General features: G+C 26.8%; 1 protein-coding gene across 7 annotated transcripts in view; it reads left to right on the forward strand.

The window, feature by feature from the left end:
* LOC107438550 (PAS kinase) overlaps positions 1-24,558 on the forward strand; it is a 48,539-nt gene extending 23,981 nt beyond the window's left edge. For all 7 annotated transcript variants that reach the window (XM_043039604.2, XM_043039605.2, XM_043039610.2 and 4 more), the window contains 15 exons: positions 2,584-2,742; positions 3,815-3,955; positions 5,861-6,004; positions 9,374-9,482; positions 9,650-9,813; positions 10,738-10,898; positions 12,124-12,944; positions 13,916-14,076; positions 15,820-15,969; positions 17,497-17,625; positions 19,478-19,612; positions 20,705-20,901; positions 21,720-21,853; positions 22,601-22,738; positions 23,760-24,558. In XM_043039604.2, coding sequence (XP_042895538.1) covers positions 2,584-2,742; positions 3,815-3,955; positions 5,861-6,004; positions 9,374-9,482; positions 9,650-9,813; positions 10,738-10,898; positions 12,124-12,944; positions 13,916-14,076; positions 15,820-15,969; positions 17,497-17,625; positions 19,478-19,612; positions 20,705-20,901; positions 21,720-21,853; positions 22,601-22,738; positions 23,760-23,929 — 2,913 coding nt within the window. In that variant the 3' untranslated portion in view covers positions 23,930-24,558. The remainder of the gene's footprint in view (positions 1-2,583; positions 2,743-3,814; positions 3,956-5,860; positions 6,005-9,373; positions 9,483-9,649; positions 9,814-10,737; positions 10,899-12,123; positions 12,945-13,915; positions 14,077-15,819; positions 15,970-17,496; positions 17,626-19,477; positions 19,613-20,704; positions 20,902-21,719; positions 21,854-22,600; positions 22,739-23,759) is intronic.
* The last annotated feature ends 1,006 nt before the right edge of the window (positions 24,559-25,564 follow it).

The following is a 25,564-nucleotide window of genomic DNA, read 5'->3' on the forward strand; positions in this document are numbered from 1 at the left end:
CATATATACATTTCTTTTGCCCTTTTTTTTTTGCTATATATTTATGAATAATAAATAATTTGAAACAATATTTTTTTGCAATTTAAAATTAACTACAAAATTATTTCGTTCAAATTTAAAGAAAAATTCCTTGCAAACTGTGTGAAATATAATTATTTAAAATAGTTCTTTTATACTGTGCATGTGGAGAAAAAATTAAAACAAATTTTTTTTTCCTTTTTAATTTTGTAGTGAATCATATTTGGCGACTAATGAAAAAAGTTTGATTTGAATATCTTAAAAATTTAAAAAGTTTCAAGCAATTTTGTAAGTAGTGTTTGTACTTTTTAAAAGAAAGCTTAAAAGGATCAGGATTTTTCCACAATTTTTTTGTTTTTGTTTCATAAAACAAAATTTAATACAATAATTGTAAGAAATCCAAAATGTAATGGTATGAGGAAAGGAAACATGCAAAAGAAAACATACTTTTATGGAGGATCCCAAACAATGCCGGTCTCATTTTTAATAAATCTTGTTTTAATAGTACAAAAGGAAATTTTAGGAAAACTCTAGATCGTTTTGAACTTTCTTTCAAAAAGTACAAAATCTTCTTAGGTAAAACAAAACTTAGGTAAGTTCAAAACTACTGACCTAAATCTATCTAAATCAACCTTTTTTCTTTGGTTACCAAATATGATTCACTACAAAATTAAGAAAAATATTTTCTTCACGCATGCGCAGCATAAAAAAGCTACCTCAAATTCTTATATTGTGCAGGTTTAAGCAATTTTTTTTAAATTTTACGTAAATAATTTTGTAAATTTACATAATAATTTTAAATTGCTCCAAAAATATTGTTTTAATCTATTCATTATTTATAAAGTTATAGCAATCTAGTCAACAGTTCAATATATATATATACAGGGGTCTGTCCAGGCCAAATTTACTACCGTTTAGCGGTACCTTGACAAATTCAACTTTAGGAAAAACGGTAGTTTCACAAAAAACTTTTTCTTAAAATTTTATTTTTGTATCCCCTAAAAAACGATAAATCCACATTTTTGTGTTGATTTTTTTATATAATTTTTAATTTTTCGCAAATTATGTCTAAATTTTCACAAAATAGGTACCTCTCAGAAAAACCTAGACAGACTCCTGATACATATATATACATAAAGAGAGAAACAGAAAACTTAATTATCCTAGAAAAAAATTTTCAAATTTGAAAATAAGAAAAACGAGCCCTCTGAAGTTTTTAATAACAAACCTTTGATCATTATTTCTAATAGTCATAAAAATTGTGATTGCCTTTTAAATCGTTTCTTAATTACTTAATAACTTTTCTTTAAAAAACCAATCTTGATTGAATCAAAACATATAATTTGTAATTTTATCTGCTCAGAAGTTTTTTATCTCAGGCATGAAAAATGTAAAAAATTAACTAAGTAAATGCACTAGAACAGTGATTCTCAACCACTGTGCCGCGGCACTTTTGTGCCACCAAATTCTTAAAATGTGCCGCTAAATATTAGAAATGATAACATAAAAATTATAATACTTTTTTTTATTATGAGTAAAGTTTGAATTAAATAAAAGTGTATATATATATATATACTTTTTATAATTTTTCCATGCCTTTAATCGCGTGAACAACTTTGTCGGCGATTGTCTTTTTTCTGACAATCTTAAAATAAGATGGAAGTGTTTAAATTGTATATGACACACAATTTTAAAAAATGTTGTAAGAGCTAATCATTAAAGTAAGCTATGCAATTAATAAACAAATTAACAAAGGATAACTAAAAAAAAAAAAACAAATATATAAGAAACAAATTAACAGAGGATAACTAACAAAAATTAACTAACAATTAAAAATTAGCAAAAAAACTTGTTAACAAGAAATCACAAAAAAGTTGCAGTTAATGTTAAAAAAACTAACAGTTAATAACTATAGAAAACAAACTAACAATTAATAACTGGCAAAAAAATAAATAACTGTTACTAACTAAAAAAAATTGGTCGAAAGAAATAATTAATCCCTTAATAAATGTGCTTTTGTAGTACGTATTATTTTATTTCACATTCAAAATTATTATCACAAACTATTTAACCCAGTGTTTTATAGGTAATTAAACAACTTTTAATCTAATTTTTTTCATTGTGTGCCGTCAAATTTCGAAATCGTTAAAAGTGTGCCGCAACAAAAAAAGGTTGAGAATCACTGCCCTAGAACTTTGATTATTCTAATTTCTTTCATCCAAATACTGCATTTTACTAAATTCAATTTCAAGGTTTTTTTCTTTCTTTATACTTGTGCTTATTTGTTTTTCTTATTTAATATGGTGTCAATACATAAGGTACTTGACATACTTGATAAGAAAAAAAAAGAGATTGTCTTTGTGCTTAATTTGAATGTGACTGGCTTTAATGTGCAGATATTCCAATAAAAGTTTTAAGAAACATTTTTGATCACCATCTACTTTTGTGTTGAAATATGCAACTGCAAAATAAGTTTTTGCACCCGAAACACTATATGCACAATGACACAACTTATTTTAATGTTCTTGATTTATTTGTAAGATTCCCATTTTTTTTTCTTTCCAGATCTTGACTGCTAATCATAGAGCCTTTACTTTACTTGGTTTAGATGAAATAAACGCTTTCAAACTTAAGGATTTTTTACTTTCTTCAGATGACCAAAACTTATTTAGTGAAGCAGACTTGAAGCCAAATGGGGAAATAGTTCTTTTTTCTGGAAAAGTGGTAATGTGCTTGCATATATTTTGAATTACTATATAAGAATACAAGATAGGTAAATGTCACTATATATTTTGCTAAAACATTTCTCCTTCTTACAGCAGGTCTAAAAAATTTATATAAATTGTTATGATTTAAAAATAAGTAATAAATAAAGTAATTTTTGTCTATGAAAAGCAAGTAGTGACTTAAAAGTACAAATAACTTTCTTTTTAAGTAAGTAAAAGGGTGTTTCAGATTTATAAGGTATCATATGCAACTAAAAAAAAATTTTCCTCTTAAATGTTTTAAATGCAAATCTTTACATTTTAGTCTGTTGCTGTAGTATTTTCATTTCGCTGCAAGAAAACCAGTTTTCTCCCTTGTTACTCATTATTGTTTTTCTTAAAGATTAAAAGCAATTTTAAAAATTTTAAAGAAAGATCACAATCAATCTTATTTTAATCATAATGGTTTTACATAGCTTTTTCTCACTTGCATCCAGATTATATTTCAATAATGGACAAAGTGAAAGGTTCAAGACTAAGATTGATATAAACATACTTTATTTTAATTTGTATGTTTTAAATTGGTATAAATTATTACTTAGCATTTAGTATATCCCAATTTTTTTTTATCAACAATTAGCTCAACAAAAATTATCTAAAAAGAAACAATTTCTATAATTTAGTCCTTTTTTTTCTCTCTATCTCTTTTTTAAAGCTTTGTGTGTTTATTACTAATACAACCTGCAATTTTTAGATTGTTTTATTAAATGATTTTTTATTATTTTATTAGTACTCATGCAATTACTTATTACAGTAAACTTATGATAACATTCAATTAATTTACAATTAAATATTAAATGTTTTAGATTTTTACTTTTTATATTTTAAAATAAAATCTGTATAAATATTTTGAAATGAAGTACATTCTATTATAAAATTTTGTTCCAAGAATTGAATATACATTTTGGGTTTTTTTTCTTCTCCCCACAAAAATATGTAAGATTGCTCTGAATTAAAAAAAAAAATTGTTTTGTTTTTCCAACCCTGTTTATTTTTTGTTATAACTGAATAATGTCCATTTATATTTATAGATGAATTTAGTAACAAACATCAAGGAAACTGTGCCTGTCTCTGTCTGGGCTAGACAAATATCTACAGCTTCTGAGTTTAGATGTCTGGTAATTATGGAGCCTGTTGAGCGACTAATGGGAACTGTTAAATTTGATTTAACGGTAAGATAGCTTGATTAAGACTAAAAATAATAATAAGCAACCTTTTGCAGCCTACTTAGGCACCCTTAAAAATGCAGTGTTTTGTAGCGTTTTTTCATCTAGTTCTGTGATGGTATGACATTACAGTGCTTCAAAAGCAACTGTACTGGATTGTAAACTTGAACTTATGTTTATTTAAAGAAGGGTAGAAAGAAGCCCTTTTAATCCATTAGTTTGAAGATTAAATCAGGGTTTGAAAATAATCAAATCAGTCAAATTTAAATTGCCTTTTTATTCTCTTAATCATGTGTCAGGTGCTTATATTGCATCTATGCACTATCTTAAATTAAATAAAAATTCATTTTACAAGTAGTTAATTTTATAATGTGACATTTAAATTGGTTTATTGTTTTATTTTATGCATATTTTAAAAAATATTTCTGAAGATTTTAGGTATTTTTAAAGTTTTACTTAAATACTTCAATTACATTTATTATTTTTAAAATTTGTTTTATATTTATTGATTTACATTAAAGATTATTACAAGATTATTATAAGATATATTATTACAAGATTATTATAAAGATTATTATTACAAGATTTTATTACATTTAAATTGCATGTCAATTAATATTAAAGTTGCATGTCATCTGATAATAATAAAAATTAAATAAGATAATAATAAAATAAAATAATAATAATTAAATAAAATAATAAATTTTTTTCAAAGCCTGGATGAAATTCTGTTTATGAATCATGAACGATACTTCTTGAAATCTTATAGAAAAAGGATACTCCCCAAAAATTTCACTTGTACTTTAAATATTGACTAAGTGTTAGGTGCAGCATAACTTATCTTGGTATTTTCATCAGAAATGAAAAATCCAACTGATCATGCCTAAATTCTTACAAAAGTGAATTTAAAAAAAATCACTCCCAAAATCTGATTTCATATAAAACTGAATAGTTTAATTTTTTTGCAAAAATCAAGATTAATGTATATGAATCATAAAATTTTTTAAGCAAGTGGCTAATCAAGCTATGGTTTTGATGCTATATCTTATTAATCTAGTTCGTTCTATCTTTGCAAGTATAAAATTGTTTAGATATTTACAAATTCTAGAATTGCCACCAGACATTTTATCCTACAAATTTGATTTCAGAAATATATTATAATTTTTTTTACTAAATATCTCCTTTGTTTTAACAATGTAGGTGTGTTTTTTTAAAGCATATTAGGGAGAAAAAAATTTTCACTTGAAAAAAATTACTCTTCATGCCAGAATCATAAAGATAGGTGCATGTTGAAGATGCATGCAAGTTTGTAATTAAAAATCAGTTTGTATCATTTAGTATGTTCTATTAATTTATAAAATAACAATAGATTCAGCATATTTATGCCAAGAAAAATGCAATCTGACATACTCTTCATAGTTTTCTTGTCTTTTTTTTAAAATTATTATTTGAATAAAATTTTGTAAAATGCTTTGGCAAAAAAAAAAAAAAAAAAAAAAAAAAAAAAAATTAAATNAAAAAAAAAAAAATTCTGTGTCCGTTAGCATTTTGTTTCAAATGCTCTCTTTACAAAAACCCTGCTTTACGAAAACTCAAGTGTTGGTTAACTTTGTTAGACTCATATTTTGATTGAAAAATACTCTTAACCCACTGACGGTTCGGCATGTAAAAAGTAGTATTTTAACCAGCAGTCTTCTCCGCACACCAAAACCGGTTTTCCCGCGTTATTAGATTGAAAACTGGTGTATTGGGGAGAAACATTTTCCCAATTTCGCCCATTTGCTAAACCACCAGTGGGTTAATACTCCACTTTAGACAAATTAAAAATAGAGATAATGATTTGTCTGTTTCATACAGTATTTTTGTTTAGATGGTTTTTTTCTTTTATTTATCTTGTTTTATTTTTTATAGGGCACAATATTTGATTGTGATGTAAGCTTTGCTAATTTGTATGGTTATGAAACTTCTGATCAAGTACTTAATTCAAATATTAAAGAGTTTATTCCTTCTCTGGAGTTAGAATGGGAAAATCAGCAAGAAGGTGTTATTTCAGAAGTAAGGATTTTTCCATTACAGGTGCATTCATATGCATTTTATGCTCTAATCTGTTATTATTAAAAATAAATTAAATTTTGAATAACTTGTAATAATTTTGTTTGAATTTCATTTCCTTATAATTTTGGCAGTTTAAAAAATAATTTAAGTTTGTCAAAATAATTCTATACAAACCAAGTTGCTCTTTTTTTTTAATTCGAAAAACATGTGCAAAATTATTGAATAAATTTGTTTACAATGTATATTTACATAAAAAATATTAGATTTCTTTCATAGCACTGAACTCTTTATAATGGCATGAGCTAGAAAAGTACATTATGAAAAAATATCAATTAAAGCAATTATTCATTTAAATATTTTACTATAAACTAGTTAAAGACAGTTACTTTTGAGTTGTATTTTTTATTTTAGAAAATTCAAATCACTCTCTTTAAGTCATGCATCAAAACTCTATGTAAACAACAAATTGAGTAATAAAAACTTTTCATAAATGTAATAAGAGCTTGCTCAGATTGTTCATGTAAATTAATAATTTTATGAAAGATACATTAATTCTGCTTTGGCAAAATTTTAATGCTTAGAAAAATATTGTCAAACTACGCTGTGGTGAAACCGTCTGCAGACCCTGTAATATGTTCACTATAAATAATGGTTCATAATATCCAAAATTTAAAAAAAATATTTTTTAGTGTATGGTAGTTGAATTATTGAAAATAGTAATTGTGATTTTTACATAATTTGTTTATAAAATTATTAACAAGCTAAATAGATAATAAAACAAAAATTAAGGAGAAAAATACTAAGATAAAAATTGGTCAGGATTTTACATTTTATGAAAAGTAGAATTCATCAATTTTCTTATTTACAATATGCGAAAAATTCAAGATTTTCAGATCCACATTTTTTGTAGAAAAAAACATAGTCAGTATATTTTCTGCTCATTTTACTTCAGATATAGATGATGCTTGCACAGTGCCGATTGATTGGTTTTATTTTCAATTTCTTTGATAATTTTAACTTTGTCCTCTATCAAAAAAATGCTTTCCACTTTGCAGAATTCTCCATTTTCACAGCTTTTGAAATAAAAGTCTTGTCTCAAATCGATAATGTAAGAATATGTAGAGAGCAGCTGTAAAACGAATTACATTGTTTCCCCTCTTGATTGCTAAAGGGTGATTTGTGAAGAAAGTGTAGAGAACAGAGTGATTCAAACATACACTTTGTAAAGTGTGGAGGAAAGAGTGATTCGTAGAAATACGAAAATTCCAAAAATTCAGCAGGGGACCAGGTTAACTAGTTTTAGAGCAAGCTTAGGGAAAGGGAAGAAGAGAGGCTTGTTTCTATATCAGGGAGTATGAGAAAAATCTGCTACTTAAGGATAGGTTCAACAATATGGATAAAACTGATAAGCATAGAGAAGTGAAATATGACACACTGTAAAGGAATGCTGTCATTTGCAGTCATCATTGTGTAAATTAACTTGGTATATAAGTAAAATGGTATGGATTTCTACAAAAGCTGATTTTCTAAATGATAAAATAAATTTAAAAAACTTAACACAGAAAGGAGCTTATGAAGGCTATATTAGAATGTAAACCATTAATTTTTATGGATTAATATTGCCCAATGATCATTGATATTGCATTTTAAAAATATTGAAAATAAGCTTCGAAGTTCTATATTCAGTATAAGAGAGTTACAGAAACAACTTTTGAAATCCTCTTTTGTTCAATTTTGAATTTCTCAGTGTCTTAAATTTTCTTGAAACTCTTTAAACAGTTTTGTAAACAAAAAACGAGCAAGGGATTTACCCAATGAACACGGTAAAGGATTCATCTCCTCAACCTCTGGGAAAAAAATTTAAAGATGAAAGTCATTAAAAGAACTCCAATGTCAAGATAAGCATTCCAAATGAGAAAATTAAAAGTGGTTTTAGAAATTTCAACTTCCAAGTAGAGAATTACATTATAACAAGCGAGGGGTTACTTTGGGATGGAATAAAAAATGTGTATAAGGTTGGAGAAATCGCAAAATTTGTCGAAAGAACAAGGTCATCAAGAAAACTCTTTCATCAGAGTTAAAGAGCATTCTGAATGAGTACTTTTAAAGTTGTTTCTTAAACTTCCAAGTATAGGATAACATTCTACTCTACCAAGTGAGATATTACTTTGAATACTGTAAATTTAAAAAGAATTTTGTATTTCAAAAGTATTTTTAAGAAGGAAAAATCACAAGAATAGCTGAAACTAATTTATATTAATATGATAATAGGATTTCAAAAACAAAATGTGTTCTTCTAATTTCATTTTCCCATTTTCTGTGAAAATTTTATAATTCTGCATAAAAGATTTTTGTACTAAAAAATAATGACTGGAAATATTTTTTTATGTAAAAATGAACAATTTATTATTGAACATTTTAATCACATGTATAAATGTTTTAATGCTTAAAATTAAAAGTATGTTTTTTTTTTTTCAAAAAAAAATATCTTTTTTGTCATAATTTTTATTTTGAGCAGTTATACTTATCCGTATTTTATTATAGCCTCTATTTTATAGATTATAGCTTGTTTTGAGTTATATGAATTTGTATGTTCTAAATAAATTGCTGCCAAGATCTTTATCAATGAGAACATATATGCCTAGGCATTTTTTTAGGCAATTATTGTTGGCAAGGGATTTCATTTAAACTTTTTTAATGGCCTCCTTTTATCAACAAAATGTAATGATTCAGTTCTCATCTTTAAATTTTCTGGCAACATATTTTTACCAAATGCCCGTAACCTATTTTTTTTTTCTTTTTTCCTGTGAGTAAACTTACCTAATAGAATATTCAAAGTGAATGTGAGCCCTTTTCTTAAAAATTAATTATTAATTTTTCCTTCATATTTTTATTTTGTGTGGGGTAAAACATTATGGTCTTTTTTTATTTTGTTTTAAACAAAGTAAACTGTCTTCAATATGCAAACCAATACAATAAGAAACTCTTTTTTTTCTTAAGAATTAGATTAACTCCGGCAATGAAAGAAAATTATGAAGAAAAAAAATTATAATATACTTAAAAGGGCAAAAAACAAACTAGATTAGCAGCAAGAATGTTGACCGAAATTAAATTATATGTGAAATTGGTTTAGGCTTACCTTCTAGTTAAGAGTTTAAAATTTCTAGAAAATAATATATTTTAATATTATTGTTTTAAATCTCCATTCAAAAAGCTATGCTACATAATCTCCATAAAACTGATGCAGTAAAGAAACCTAAGATACAAAAGCCCATAAGTATAAGTATAGATCTCATGTATTGTGAAATTAAAACAATATTAATTTACTGTTGTAATGTATCAGTTTTCTAATTACACTTTTCCTTTTAGAGTTGCCTTAAAATTTGTACTACAGGCAAAACGAAGGACAACTTTAAATTTCCACTCAACATTAATATAAAGCATTGCTCAGTAGACGAAAGCCTCGAATCCTTCTCAGGTACTTCATAAATTTTAATTATGGGTTCTTATTTTATCTTTTGCTATTCATTTTTTAATGATTTATTTATTTTTTGTACAAAAGATATTATTAGAGATTCTGAAATTTTTTTAATATGCAGCGTACTTTTTTTAAAGTTTTTATTCCCTTTTTCTTACTCTTTGTAGGTGATCAGCTTAGATCTGAATTACCAGCTTATGAAGGAACTGTTTCAGTTTTCAGCACTATTAGTGGAATGATCACTATTTTACCCAATGGATCTATTCACAGTTGTAATACAAATTTTTCTATGATGTTGTTTGGATACGCTCAAAGCGAACTTGTTGGAGAGGTAAAATATGCATATTTGTTTTAGATATTTTTATTTGTTAAAAAGTTTTAGATCGATGCAATAAGTTTTAAATTTGTAATAATATTTAGATAAATTGAATATTATTATACAAATTTTTCTATGATGTTGTTAGGATACTCTCAAATCGAACTTGTTGGAAAGGTAAAATATTCATATTTGTTTTAGATATTTTTATTTGTTAANCGCCCTTCAGAGAATTAAAAATACAAAATTATCTTCATCGAAGCCGATGCTTTACATCCGGCGTCCAATGGCAGACTACTATTTCATATTGTTTTACAATACATGGCTTTAGTCCTCTGGTGGGAAAGACTTTAAAGCAAAACTTACAACAGTTACTTTTCTCAACAACTGAAATTTACAATAATGTGATTAAACAAAATATGTGAACTGTTTGCAATTTCAAATTAATATTGAAATGTACAGGTTTAGAATTTTCTACAGTGAAAAGTTTTCGGAACTTCAGTATTCAGAAAAGTATACAAAAGCTAGACGTTAAGAACGTATCCAATGAGCGAGCATTGGATTGCGAAGCCATCCGAAATGAACTGCGAGAGCAGTTCCGGGGGATGGCTAGCGCCAGTGAACAGGGGGCGAAGTCTCCTAGTATTATTTAAATTAAATTAAATATTATGCAACTTTTTCTATGATGTTGTTTGGATACTATCAAAGCAAACTTGTTGGAGAGGTAAATTATGCATATTTGTTTTAGATCTTTGTTAAAAAGTTTTAGATCGATGAAATAAGTTTTAAATTTGTAATAATATTTAGATAAATTAAATAATATTTACTTGTCATTTAAAGTGGAAAAGCGCAGTTATACCCAACAGCTTAATAATAAATCGATAAAAATTTATTGCTTATACATATAATTCTTAAATTTTTGACTTTTTGTTAATTTAGGATATTTCTGTGTTGATACCTACATTCTATGATGACATTGAATACCTGGATACAAATTCTGTTGCTCTTCCTCCTTTTGATGATGATGATGACTCAAATGCTAAATGCTGTAATTCTGACGGACGCACCACTGCTGACTCATTTGTTCCAGATCCTCCCAGGTTAACACTAGATTTATTAGTGCTAGTTTACATATTATTTACACTATAGAGATTGCTTATAAATAATTCGAACCTTTTAATCCGAAAACTGATATAATCATTTATTAAAGTAAAAGTATAATTGCTTGTTAGTAAATTAAAGTGATCCTGCAATATAGGGTTGGCCTGATCTAAATCATGTTAAAAATAACGATTTAAAGCACTTTTTTTTAAATTGTAATTTTGGATTTAAATCAACTGTGACTTTTATTTACTTATATTTTTTGAGAAAATCATCGATTTATACCAATTTTTAAAAAAAAATCATTAAGTATATTTATACAAATATATTTTTTAGGGTGTAATTCGTGTTAAAGTCTGATTTTATTGATAATGGAGGTTTTAACAAAAATAAATAATAATAATAATCAAAGTGTAAATTATTATTTTTCAAAATAGACTAATAAATAATTAGAGACTGAAAGTGGATCAGAGGTTAAACTTTTAAATTATAATTCCATTAGCTATGTGTAAAAGAATTTGCTAGAAATAAACAATTTTGAGTTATATCCATTTAGTTTTATGTTCATTTGAATACTTTAAATACTTTTAAAATATATTAAGTATGTAGTTAGTCTTTAACAATTTTAAAGAAGGATTTGTTCTGCCCAGTTCTGTTTTCTTTGATGTATTCTTATCTAAACTAATTTATTGTTCATTGAATATCTAACTGACAAATTATCTCCCCGTCTATAAAAATTTTTAAACTTAAATAAAATTATTTTCTTAATTATCTGTTATAATTGCTGTAATCTAATTATTTTTAATCATTTTGTTATAATTTTAAGAATTTTTGTAATAATCTGTTAAAAATAAGTCTGCTTCCTCTTAATTACCATGAGTTATAAAATTTTGTTGTTTGCAGCAAATATTTAAAAAAAAAAAAGAACACATCAGTGTTACTTTTTATAGAATAAAGCATGTAAAACATCTTGAAATTGTGCTAATTTGAATTTTGTTAATGTTACATATATTATTGTACTTTTAATTTATTTCTTATAACTAGTTTGGAAAGGTGGTTCCTTACTTTTTCTTTTGTTCTAATATATTTCAAAAATTTTTTAGTATTATCTTCTGTGTATTTTAATTACAGCAATAATTTTTTATACAATTTATTAAGAACTATAATTTATAATCATTATATTTTGTTGTTTAAAATAATTTTTTTTACTCATTTCTTCACTAGGCCTATTAATCCTTTAGGGAGACCTCTTAATGATGAAGATATAGACCTTGCGTTTAGCCCACTATCAAGAAACAGTTTATCTTCAGGACATTCCTTAAACTTTGAAGACTTCCAAGACAGTGATAATATAAAACTGCCTGTGGGTTCATCAAATTTATCATCTACTGATCATTCTTCAAATAATGAAGACTCTCCAGATAAAAACTTCAAACAATCCTCCCTTCATTCTACATTTGAGGATAGCGCTAACTGTGATATGGTTAAAAATGAAGAGCAATCTACATCATCTCATGGCAATAGTTCAAGGCAAATGTCTTGCAGCGAATCTCAAGACACTATTCACTCTGGCACAAATAGTTTTGCAGAATCTGATATAAATGCTAATGTTTTAGAATTTTCAGATGGTAAGGATAGTCCGGACTGTTCGATAGTGCTGACAAAGGCTGTTTGCAGTGATAGAGAGGAAGAAGGTGATAGTTTTGATAGTGAATCTGATGATTCAAAAAGCGGACACTCTGAGAGTGAGAGTGAATCATATGACAGCGAGGATGATGTATGTTCAGAAAGTGAATTGAGAAAAGATGTTTCTTTTGATGATAAAAAAATACATTCGCCTTTTCCCTGTGACTGCAAATATGAGAATACACATGCTTTGGAAAAGCATTCTTCCGATTGTGTTAATTCTAGAGCATTCAGCATGAAAGTTTCGACTCCAATACATAACAGTCAAAACTCTAAATCTTCACATGATCTCTCTAACCAAAGTATTCCAGATGGTGTGTATATAGGCATTGGCAGGCATAAGGAAGGCACAGATTTAGGTAATGTTTTATGTTGTTGAAAATAAATTAGACTTTGTAAACTGCTAAATGACATTATCCGTTTAAGGAAACAAGTTAAGCTTTTTTTTTAATTTAATGATTTTTTAAATCTATTTTCATAATCTTATTTGATTAAAAATGATAATTTTTCATTAACTGATTTAAATAACTTCAGCCTGATTTTTAACTAACGTTTTTTCTTACTTTCATTGTTAGTAAAACATTTTTTTTCATTTGATTTAATCCAAATTGGATTACTACATAATTTTATCACAATATTTGAAATAATTAGTTTGGGTTAGTATATGCCAAATCTGAAAACAAACTTAGAAATAGTTCAAATTAAATATCTCATTTTTTGCAATAAGTTATCTTTGTATTTTCTAAATATTTTATAACCAATTACTTCGTAAAATAAGTTTGAAAGACACCAAAATGACTTAGGCATGGAGTTGGTGAAAATGAGGGACGAAATAATATGTATGTACCTTATGTTGCAAAAAAACACTCATACTACAGTTCTTATCACAAAAATATTTTTTTATTAAAAGTCGAACATAACAGGTATATGTTATTTTGTTTCAATATGCTGATATTAATAATATTGCTGAATAAAATTTTGTGGTAAGCTTTATACCAAACAAAAATAAGTAACAGATCCTGTACTACATTGGGTTCGTTAAAGTGGTTGACCATTTTGAAAAGAAAATAAACTAATATTTAAACAATTTCTGAAAGAAGCGAACTCTAAGGCTAAAACTGGGAAACAGCTTCTGGAATGGGAATGTTGCATTTTGGTACCATCTCGATTGCAGTTGGCACCATAAAGAGCTTAACTCTATTTTATTACTTTTAATTAATAAAACTTACCATAATTTTTTTTATACACACTTTTTTTAATCATTTAATTAACTTCATTTCATGTGTCTACTCACTTTTTCTTATTATTCAATTGTTGTATGTTCTTTTAGCTATTGAATATTGTGTAAAAAAAGTTATTTTGGACACTGGGAAATTCTTATACTGTATATGGGTGTCTCGTGATCCTGAAGAAATCAAGGAAGGTTCTCCAGTTAATAAAACTAACAGCAGCCATTTTGAATCCTCAGGAACTTCACAATCTGGTACTGAGGTTAGCTTACATTTGTTATTTTTCTTGAATGTATTTACTCAATTGAATGTTATTCTAAGTTAAGGTTCAGTTCATTATCAACTTTTTTCCAAATGTTCACAAACATTTTGAATTATTTCTAAACCAAACGTTTTACTTATAATAAAAGATATTTTAGTGAAATATTAATTAGTCAATATTTCACTAAATAGTGTAAAGTGAATAACTTTACAGCATTAAGGATTACTTTCATAAAAAATTCTTATGATTTCAATAATTTCAGAGTTCTCTATCATTGAAGAATTATTTGATCTCAGTACCTGTTGGAACCAATAAATTTTCTTTATATTTATTTATAAAAAACGTTGGTGAGCTTAAACATGAAGTCAATTGAGTATGAATTTTGTTGTTTATGTAGCTGTTTAAAAAAATATAACCACAAACTTAATTGATTCTGTTACAATTTTTTTTTTTAATTTTTGCATTTTAATTCGGAAAAAAAAATACTTTTAATTTGTGTATAGGTATTTTCTTAATGGCAAAATTTGACAACTTGTTAAAACTGATAAAGCTTCCTTGTTTTATTTTTAATTTTTTCTCCAAATGTGATTTTCTTCACTGTAATTATATAAAAATTGCATTCCAGTTTTTACACAAACTGCTAGTGGTTCAGTTCTTAATTTATTTTTCTAAAACTATTATGTTGGTTCATTATGGATTGTATGTTATAAATGTCACTTGGAAATACCTTAAAGTGGGTACACACTTGTTTTAGCTAATAATTTAGTTATGTTTAATTAACTATGTTTAAATGTGAATAAGTATTTTCCCCCCATTTTCTTTCACAAATATATTTATATTTTTTTAAGAATTTACTCATAATGAGTGAAAAAAATTACAACTACAGTTCTATGATTAGAAAACAAAATTTCAACAGTGTGAAATCACTCTGCAGAAGAAAAAAAAAACTCTCTGCTGTAAAGTTATTCACTTTTAGACAGGAATAAAAATTCTTTCTTAAATATCTTGAAAAGTAATAACACTTAACTACGATAACGAAAATTATTTTTTTAAATCACCGAAAACATTTCAAAGCTGAAAAAAATATGTAAGATCACTATTAGGAAAAATTTATTTTGAATAATTTAAAAAAAGTTGACTGAGGATTTTAGAATAAATTGTCCTAATGATAGTTGAACAGTTTATCGCTAATATTTTTTAATAAATATTTTTCTTACAAAGTTTAGTTACTTTTTGATTAGCCAAGCACAAGTGATAAATCACCAAAAATTAAAAAACTTCATCTATTATTTTTATGTTGTCTATTTTTCAACACCTAAAAATAATAAAAAAAGTTTTATTTTTTTCTGCTTGACTAACAGGAAAAAAAGTTTCAAATTTTAATAGGGATATGTTTTAATTTTCCTTCAAAATTAGCGCAAACTTTAGGGGAAACGCAATTAACTAAATTTCTAATTATAATTTTTAATAGACAAAATTATTGCCTGCCCTAATTTTCTTCAAAGATGCAGCGATTGTTGCAATGAACTGTTTTAAAGCAAATTAAGATTGCAGAGATAGCACTAAAATTATTCACTAACTTCGAATACCCATATCACATTATTGCTTCAAGGTTTTCACACAGTATTTTCATCCTTGTCTTGCATATTTTGTAGCTTTTTGTAATGCTTTGTTTAAATAAATTAAATAGAATCTAAATGTTTAAGCCATATATAATTTTCTAATGAGTTTCAAATTGCACAGGAAAGTGGATCATCCGTCAATAGCTCTATGCTACTTGAGAAAGATTACATTGCTGGCCCTTTTTCTGAACATTATACAGTGGTACAGCATTTAGGAAAAGGTGCTTTTGGATGTATCAAAAAAGCTTACAGAAAGATTGATGGGCTTTTGGTAGGTCATTTTTATGTTGCCTATATATGTTACGTTTATACAGTACAGAACCCGTTATCCGGAAATCAGAAAACCGGAAAACCAAAAAACCGGAACGAAATTCGATACATTTTCCCGCCATTTTTTAAACAAAATTTTTTTTTCCTTATAAGATTTTAGGATTTTTCTTTCTTTTTTGAAAGATGTTCACCTTACTGTGACGCTTATCGTCACTTAATTCAGAATCACAATAAAACATTTAAAATAGATTTATCGTAAATTGCAAAATAATTGATTAGATTTAAAATACTGTGGAAACTTCCATTAGTACATAGAACTTAAGCAAATACAAATAAACTCTCTTGATTAAAGTTAAGAAATACGTGTCGGAAAGGGTTAATCAGAAGTCTATAGTCCAAGTTTGATCTCTTGTGTGACCTTTCCAGAATTTAGCAATAGTTTTATCTTGCAAAAAGTTTAGTATAAAAGATCAACAAAAACAGTAGCAGAAGAAGTAGAGAGAGTAGAACCGAGTCATTTTGAGGTTCACCAACTTCCAATATGAACATCAGTATGGGTAAGTTCTCTCCATGCCAATTAGTTTATTTGTTACCAATCAAAGCCTTTTAATTAATTTAATTTGTTTTTTAAATTTGTATTTGATTAGAGCATTGTTAATTTAAGTATTTTAAATAGTTGAGGTATGTAAATTAATTCGACAATATATGCATAAAATAAACGATCACTGGTTATAATTAATAGTAGTAGTTTTGTGTCTGTAAACCACCGTAACATTACCATCATTTTGGAAATAATCATTAGTGTATTACTTCATCGTTTTTTCTTCTTTTTAAGATTATTTCCCCCCAAAAAAATTTTTTTAGTTGGGTTTAACAATAAAAAAACGGCTTTTTGTAGCGATTCAGAAAACCGGAAAAATCAGTTATCCGGAATAGGGATGGTCCCGATCGTTCCGGATAATCGGTTCCCTACTGTAGTTTTTTTATATTTAATTTATATTTTTTTTTAAATTTTTTAATTTTCAAGTTCCTTAAAAATATTTTCAGAAATAAGTAAATGATATGTTTGTGTTAATATAAATAAAATTAATTAAATAATTAATAAATTTTTTACGACTTTTAAATTTTTAACAATTGTTGCTAAATTAAACTTATTGTGTTAAATTTTTTAGTATGTTATACTCTTTCAAAGTTTGTTTTTCTGTGCCTGATTATGTAACTTATAATATTGGCTGCACTAATTAGTTAGCATATTTGGGGTCACTCCCATGAACTATTAGGATTATTATTTTTATAACTATTAGGGTGATCATTAGATCAAAAGTAATTCAGTTTGTTCCTTTTTTTGTGCACAGTATGCTCGTACAATAGGTAGGGAATATAGAGAAGAAGCTAGACTAATTATAAAAAAGGAATCGTAGAAAAACTACTGCATTTAATGAAGGTTTTGAAATGAAAGAGGTTAAGATATTGAAGGTTTTGCTGTATTAAACTTTTGATAAAGCTATTTTTTAATAAATATTTTTAGGTTATTGCAAAGTTCATAAGAAAATCTGAAGTGTACAAGGATGCATGGGTTTTTGATAATAAACTGAATAAAAGAGTTCCCCTGGAAATAAGTCTTCTTACAACTATTGAGCACCCAAATATTGTAAAAGTAAGTTAAAATTATTTATCTTTCTATCTTGACATTGTCATTGCTTTTTTATGAATATTATATTGTTTAAATAAATTTTATTTTTGTAGCATTACTTTTATAGTTTTGGCTCTGTTTGAATAAATACTATTTTTTATTAGCCTATTATTCAAATATAGTTAAATCTAAATAATAATCTCAAATAGCTTAAAAAGAAAAATTTGATGAACTAACTGAAGATTTAGCAAAACACAATAACCTCATCTATTAAATACGTGAGTGTGCATCTCAGTCAACAAAAGATCTTTTCTATTGCCTCTCTAGACCAGAATTTATTTCTTAATCTGAGAAAATCAATCTAATAATCAATGGAGCATTTCACATTTGATGTAGTTTGTATAGAAATTTCTTTTTAACTCTCTTGTTGAATAATAAGGGATTGAAACTTTTTTTGCAGAAAAAATAACTGGTGAAATGACTTATTTCCAAATTCTCAATGAATTAAAGGGAATAATATTTGTTCTGATTGGTTTTATTTTTAATATCTATTTATCTGTTTATGGGTTATAATCTTTTAAAAAATTGAATAAAGAAACAAAATGAAATAACTGCATCAAACAAATAATTGACATGTGTCATAAATATTCTTTATCTGTAACTTTAATTATTTAAGGCTATAAATATGCACGTTACATTTCATGACTTTGTTACTATTTTTGGGTATAGCAAGGGGAAAAATGAGTTTGTAAGATAAAGTAGATAACTCTCTTGCTCAAATTTAGCCATATAACTTCTTTTAAGTGTGCCAAATGTGTTTTTTTTCTTTTTCAAATGCATAATTTGACTCTAAATAAGCTATTGAATGAAGCACCTAAATAAAAAATATATGAATAATTAGCCTGTAAATCAACTCATGTTCTATTTAAAGCCTTTGTAATAAAAGTGTTATGCACTATCAAGAATAGTTTATATTATCAGTGGTTATCCATTATCATATTAATATTGTCTTGATTTTTCGCACTTTGTCCTGATATCCCTAATTTAAAAGAACCTCTGGGATTTTTTTGAAAAAATTACTTTTAGTAGAAAAGAAATTTGAAAGGGAAAAAAGAACTCGTTTTTTTTATTTATTTAAAAAGAGAAATCCAAATCTTGTATCAAATAAAAAAAAGGGTTTTTTGGAGAAACAGAAACCCTTTTTTTTTTCACAGAACAAACTATTGCTGTATCAGTAAGGGAATAAAAAATTTCGTTTTAAACTCAGCGCTTGTGATAGGTTTGTTTTCTATTTTCGTCATTTTGTGCCTCTTTTCATCATAAGTCAGTCAGCACATACCCCAAGATCATGCCCATCACAAGTCATGTTTTTCATGCATAGGTAACTGAGGAAGAGCTAATTTTTTAAAAAAAAATTAATCAAACTGTGCCCTTGTACTCCAAAATATGCCTGATGTATAAGTTAAATACTGAAATTTTGGTCATGTTATGGTTCCTAACAAAGCATGATTTAGGACCTCAGTGGTCAGCTCTAAATCTGGCTCTGATTGGGGTTGAAGGGATAAGGCATGTGAGGTGGCGTTATGATAAATCAGGTACTGACTCCTATTCTAGAAAAAATTTTATTTATTGTTTTGTTAGCTTATTGCCTGTTATAAGTTAACTATTATTTTGTAGAATGATCTGTTGCTAACTATTAAAGTTGTTTTAAGAGAGTCAACATTGTGTTTTTTTAAGGGCATTTTCTTACATTATTTTAATAGAGACAAGCTTTATTTTTTAAAAAATGTTTCTAAGAGAAGTAGCTTTAATATTGTACTATTAATTTTAATGTACGAATGCTTTTATTCTATATGTTCTATTTCTAATTATATAGGTTGTTGATGTTTTTGAAAATGACCAGTGCTTTCATATGATTATGGAGAAACATGGTAGTGGGATGGATTTATTTGAATTTATTGAACGTAATCCAAAAATGGATGAAGCACTGGCAAGTTACATATTTAGACAGGTATGATTCTTAATTATTTATGTGTTATTATTTATTTGTTTAAATTTTTATATTATAAACTAAGTTCTGTTACATCTCACTAAAAGTGATGAAGGTATTATGTAACATTTGTGTGGTCCCTTGAAACTGTGAGTGCTGTTTTTTTTAAAAACTGATCTTGTAGAAAAGTGACTTCCAGATTAAAAAAATGCATAATTAAAAATTGTTGATTAAAATCTTGAATTCCTCTTAAGAAAGGTAGAGGTTTCCTCTACCAAAAACCCATCTGGTTTGATTCAGAAAGTTGAAAGTAAATTTGATTCAGAAAGTCGAAAGTCAATTTAATTCAGTAAGAAGCTAATTCATGAAGATAGTTCAGGATGACTACTCTGCCTATTCTGATGTCTATAGGTTAAAATAAATAGTCACCACCAGCCATAGGGCAACTAAAAGACAATAAAGGACAACTAAAACATTTGTCTACCAGTCGCCACATTTGCTGTGGAAAAAGTTATCCATTTATTATTATTATTAATTAACAAATATGGAATTATTATGAATGTTCTATAACATTCTGAAATTTACTTTATTCCACACTTGTTTCTTATAATTTTTCCTTCCTTTTAGAAATTAACCATGTAATATTTACCACATTTTAAAAATTGCCATACATTATAAATATAAACAGTTTTTTTTTATAATGTATGTAATCTTTAAATGTTTCATATTTTGGAAAAAAGTGGCCTCTGTGGAAAATGCTACAACTAGCCACTGATCAAGTTGCAAAATATCTTAAATTTGCCTTTCTGGACCTGGACACTTATCCTGGATTCTCAGTCTATTATTAGGCATTAAAACTGTTTCTTATGATGAATCATATCGCATAAAAACTTCTCTGAACATAAAAGCTGAAAAGGCAAAAATAAGTTTTTAAAATTTATTTTATACCGTAGACAAGTCAAAGAGCATTTTTTGAACACTAAGAGGATATGCGCCCATCCAACATTTAAATCATTTATAATTTTAATTATAAAAAAATTTTGTAAAAAATTCTGTAGACTTTAAAATGTTGTTTCATCTTAAATGAATAATTAATATTTATATCTGATCTAGATGGTGTCTGCTGTCAGCTACTTACATGATCTAAACATTTTGCATAGAGATATAAAGGATGAAAATGCAATTATTGATGAAAAATTCAATGTCAAACTTATTGACTTTGGTTCAGCAGCATTTATGGGAGATGATCTATTCAGTGTATTTTGCGGTACAACTGAATATTGTAGTCCTGAGGTCTTGAAGGGAGAAAAGTAAGTAATTATTTTATCATCTGAATTTCCTCTTTGCAGTTAAATAATTTTGCACTATTATAAAATTAGAATTTTAATACCTTTTCTTTTTGAAACAAATTTTTTACAACATATGTATAAACTCACTTCTGTGCCCTTGTGTTTGGAGTCTGAAAATTTTCACCACTTCCCAATTTGCTAGAGAACTCAAATCTTTACAAGAGCTCTGTGTCTAATGGCAATTCAAGCTTCAATAATCTCCTGACAGTTATGTGCAGCATTTATCATTATTTACTGGCCCTAATAGAATTCATCATCAGTCAAAATTCTAACTACTTTCCAATTAATTAGAATGCCTGAAGACAAAAATTTTAGTCATTATCTGACACATAAAAGGAGAACTTATTAATTGTCAAATTAAATTTATTATCAGTTTAAATTTCAAATACGTTTTGACATAATAGTTCAATAAACACAAAACCATAAAGAAGAAAATCATCAAATTAAAAAAGAAAGGAAAAACCAAATACCTTGTTTTTAATAAGTTTTTAGGGAGGAAAATAAATTTATTTTTGTTGCACCTAAAACTAAAAACGTAGGATGTATCACTTTTGTTAGAAAATCCTATCACAACTGAAAATCCCTTCCTATGTCTTTCAAAAGTGATGCCTCTTCGTGTTTGCATATTTTTTTCTCAATACTAACAAAAATGAAATTTATTTTCTCTGTTTTAGTCTATTTGAAACCCACAGAATTTTAAAACTTTATTTTATTACATTGTGTTTATAGTTTTACATAAAACTTATGTTGTATTATAATAATACTTTTATTTGTTCCAGGTATCGTGGTCCTGAGTTAGAAATGTTTTCACTGGGTGTCACACTTTTTACCTTAGTTCTTGGACAAAATCCATTTGTTGGTGCGGATGAAATTTTAAAAGGAGAATACACTGTTGACCGTGAAATCTCTGAAAGTAATGAATATTTTTATCTTGAGTTACATTTTATTCTATGATGGTAGAATAAAATTAGGCTTAAAAAAGTTAGATTTTGAAAGTTAAGCTTTACAAGGTTTTTAAAGTTTTTTTTCCGCTTGAAAGGTGCCTTAGTACCTTAAAATCATGTACTCAAGTTTGAGAAACAAGTATACCATTTTAGCACCAATATTTCCCGTAGAATGCATTTTCTACGCAAAAGTTTCGTTTTCGCCCATTTGGCATGGTGCCAAATTTCACTGAACCGTAGCATGCCATTAAACTTTTAATTGGAAAGGGGTATTTGGTTGCTAGATTCCTCCATAACTGATAGAATTGTGGGTGGATTTCTGATTGTTTATTCTTGTTTAAGAAGTGTATTGGAATAGTGTTTCATAACTTCTTTCAATTCATTAATGTTTTTTAATGCAAATTTCTTTGATCCTCTATCACAGAGGCTTAATAAATTAACTTAATTAAATTTATTTTTAAGAACTCACAGGAGGCATGGGTGTTGTTGTTCCATATATAACGCAATACTATAATATCCTGTGTTTGAACCACCATCCAGGGTTTAGTATTAGGGCCCATTTTTTCTGTAGCAACCCTGTTATATTATCAAGATTTCTTTGATATTGGAAAGCAGAACATGTAGTTATTGCGTATCTTCCATCTAGATGCTGAGTTTGTTTATTATGCCTAAAATGAAATTAATGGTTTTTGTAAATAATGTATTTTCATTATTAGGTTTATCTGGTTTAATAAAACACTTGTTGGAACCTGATCCAAAGAAAAGGTGCACTTTGTCTGTACTTGAGAATCACCCTTGGATTAATCAACCCATATTAATTGCAGATTACAAATTTTCTGAAGTTGTTACTGCTAGTGAGTAAATTAACATTTCTTAAATAACATTAAATTGTATGTTTTCTCTTTCTTATTATTTAATTTTAAAAATAGCCTTTGGAAAAAAGTTAATAAAACTCATTAATAGAAGGTTTGCTTTGAATCTAAAGTTTACAAAAAATAAATTAAATTCTGTGTTTTTTTTTTCTCATCTAAATAAAAATTTAAAATTGTTGATTTGCTTTGTGATAGCTATACATCATAAAGTATTTTATAATACTTTGGTATGTTGGAAAAAATTTATAATAAATTTAATCTTTTTTTAAATAAACTTATTACACTTTATTATATTGTTAAATTTTTTTCTTTGACAAATACAATTTTCCATTTTAAGAAATAGTTTAAAACAGTGTAAATATTACAGTCTGTTTTTTTTTCTTCTTCAAAACTTATAAAAGGAGCCTCCAGAGGAGAACTTGAATTATTTGGAAATAATGCATTTTTTCAGACAAAACTTAGATAAAACATGCAAACTTTGAAAATAATGAATCTTTATATTGGCATTAATGTAAGTAGCTGATGACTTTCAAAGTGAATAATTTATTGTTCTTGAAATTAACAATTTTCTAATAACTACGCTTCATCTATAAATTAATTATAATTATCTATAAAACTATGTCCTTTGTATAAACTTTTAATTTATATTTATAATTATTTATTGCAATAATATATCTATTAGTTAATCTTTGCCTAGTGAAAATGAAAAAATACAAATATAAAAAACTTTTTCGCCCTGAAGAAATCTCCATCTCTTATCCAGATGATTGAGAAACAAAACACTAACAGATATACAAACAATAGAAGTTGAAACTCGATGGATCCTTGGTATCATGAAATAATCTGAATTCCCTACACATTTTTTATGTTGCTAATGGAGAAAAAAGACCTTTTTAGTCCAATACATACCCAGTTGAATATTTTTGAGAAATATGTAGTCCAAAACATAAAAGATATCACAAAAATATTTTGTGACTAATTTTGATTTTTTTTACACTCCTAGGTGAAGATGAGTTGTATCCTGTCAAGTATATAACCTTCTCTGAAAGTGAAAATGATTACGATGAAAGCAATTCTATTGATTCAGATCTCTCAAATTTAATGAAAGGAGCAAGTATTAAAATGAATGATCTATCGAATTCTTTGAGTGAAAGTGGGGACAGTTTTTCATGAACTTGGATCGTCTATTTATTATTGTAGATATGCTCTAACACTCACTCTACTTGGCTTTTCCCAATTGGGCTCTAGTTTGCTTTACAATTGATAAGTAGATGTTTATAATATTCTAGAAAGTTTACACAGTTTTCTTAAAACTCTAAAAAAGACATAATTGAATTGTCACTAAGTGCCAAAATATATGCCTTATCAAATGTGTAGCAATATATATATATTTTTCTGTTCCAATCACTAAAAAGGTTAGAAACTACAATTTGTGCCTGTATTAACTTTTTTAGTAATAAATAAAATACACTCGCTAAATCTGTTAATTAACTCTTGACCAAAATAATAATTAGTGTCTTAAACAACTGTACTGCTCAAATGCTATAGCCTTTCAGACGTGTTATTTGTAATTATTTATTTGGATGTTTTCAATAACTATATATTGTTGAGTGTGTATGAAAATGTACCCTGATTGTGTTGCAGATACTGTTACTCTGTAAATACCATTTGTGCTTCCATTTCATTTGAGCTGATTTTATCTTACATCATATCATGAGCAGAGTTATTGTTCCTTCTCTGTAGTATTTATTATTTGTAATATTTCATTATATTTAATGCTAATAAAATATTTTTAGTATGTATGATGGAGTTTTCTATGAATTTTGTTTGAACATATTTAAAGGTGCCTAAATAAATTTTTTAAAGAGTTCAACAGGAAAAATTTCATAAATTTTAAAAATGAAGGAATGCCATGGACATTAGAGCCGAAGCAAAGTATCTCTAGATATTCTTTTGCAGGGTGAATAGCATTTTTAAAAAGTACCTACTTTTGATTTTCATTCTTTAAAAACCCTAAAAGATGTTTTTCTATTGGGTGTCTGTAAAAAGTGCTTGTTTTTCTTTTTTTCAAAAATGATAGTTGTCTTTACCGTGTCAAAAACATGTTTTTCACAATGTTCTGATCGAAGTTTTCACAATTTATTCAAACAGGTTGTTTAGAACAGAACAGCACCGATCATTTTACGAGTTGGATGAATTGCTTGCAGTTTCTCATGCATGTAAACTAAACTATATTCAGTGAGAAGGATTCTTGCTCTTACAAATGCATTGTTGCTATATTTTTTGAGATATTCCAGATTTTAGGCTTCATATCCCACTTTAAGAAATGGAATAAAAAAATCTCGAATTTTTCTGAATAAGGGGACCAATCAAACATTGTCATATGTATTTCCCAATTTTTTAAAGGAAACGTTATTTTTCTGTCTTGTTTTTTCTTTCTGCTGGTGAAGCATCAGTTTTTGTCACAAGCAAGCTGATGTCACTGTGTTCTGTTTACATATCAGTACCAAATCATTCACTAATTAAGCATTTTCATAGGGATCCAGAGCAGTTTAACAATTAGCTTCACAAATTTAAATTTTTTGTCTCCCTTTTATTCATTTTATTTAATAAAGATAGTAATTGAAACTTTTGAACCACGGTTTGTGTGTGCACAAGGAGCTGTTTTCTAACTTTATAAAATATTTCAGAATTTTTTTTATACTATATTTTTTTTACTGGATTTGTAATTAAAAATTTTAGTATTTTTAAAGAAAAAAATTTTTTTTTAATTGCTAAATAAGCATGAATTGAAGATTATTTTTAACA

Source organism: Parasteatoda tepidariorum, chromosome 2 (assembly GCF_043381705.1).
Source record: "Parasteatoda tepidariorum isolate YZ-2023 chromosome 2, CAS_Ptep_4.0, whole genome shotgun sequence".
NCBI classification, from domain to species: Eukaryota; Metazoa; Arthropoda; class Arachnida; order Araneae; family Theridiidae; genus Parasteatoda; species Parasteatoda tepidariorum.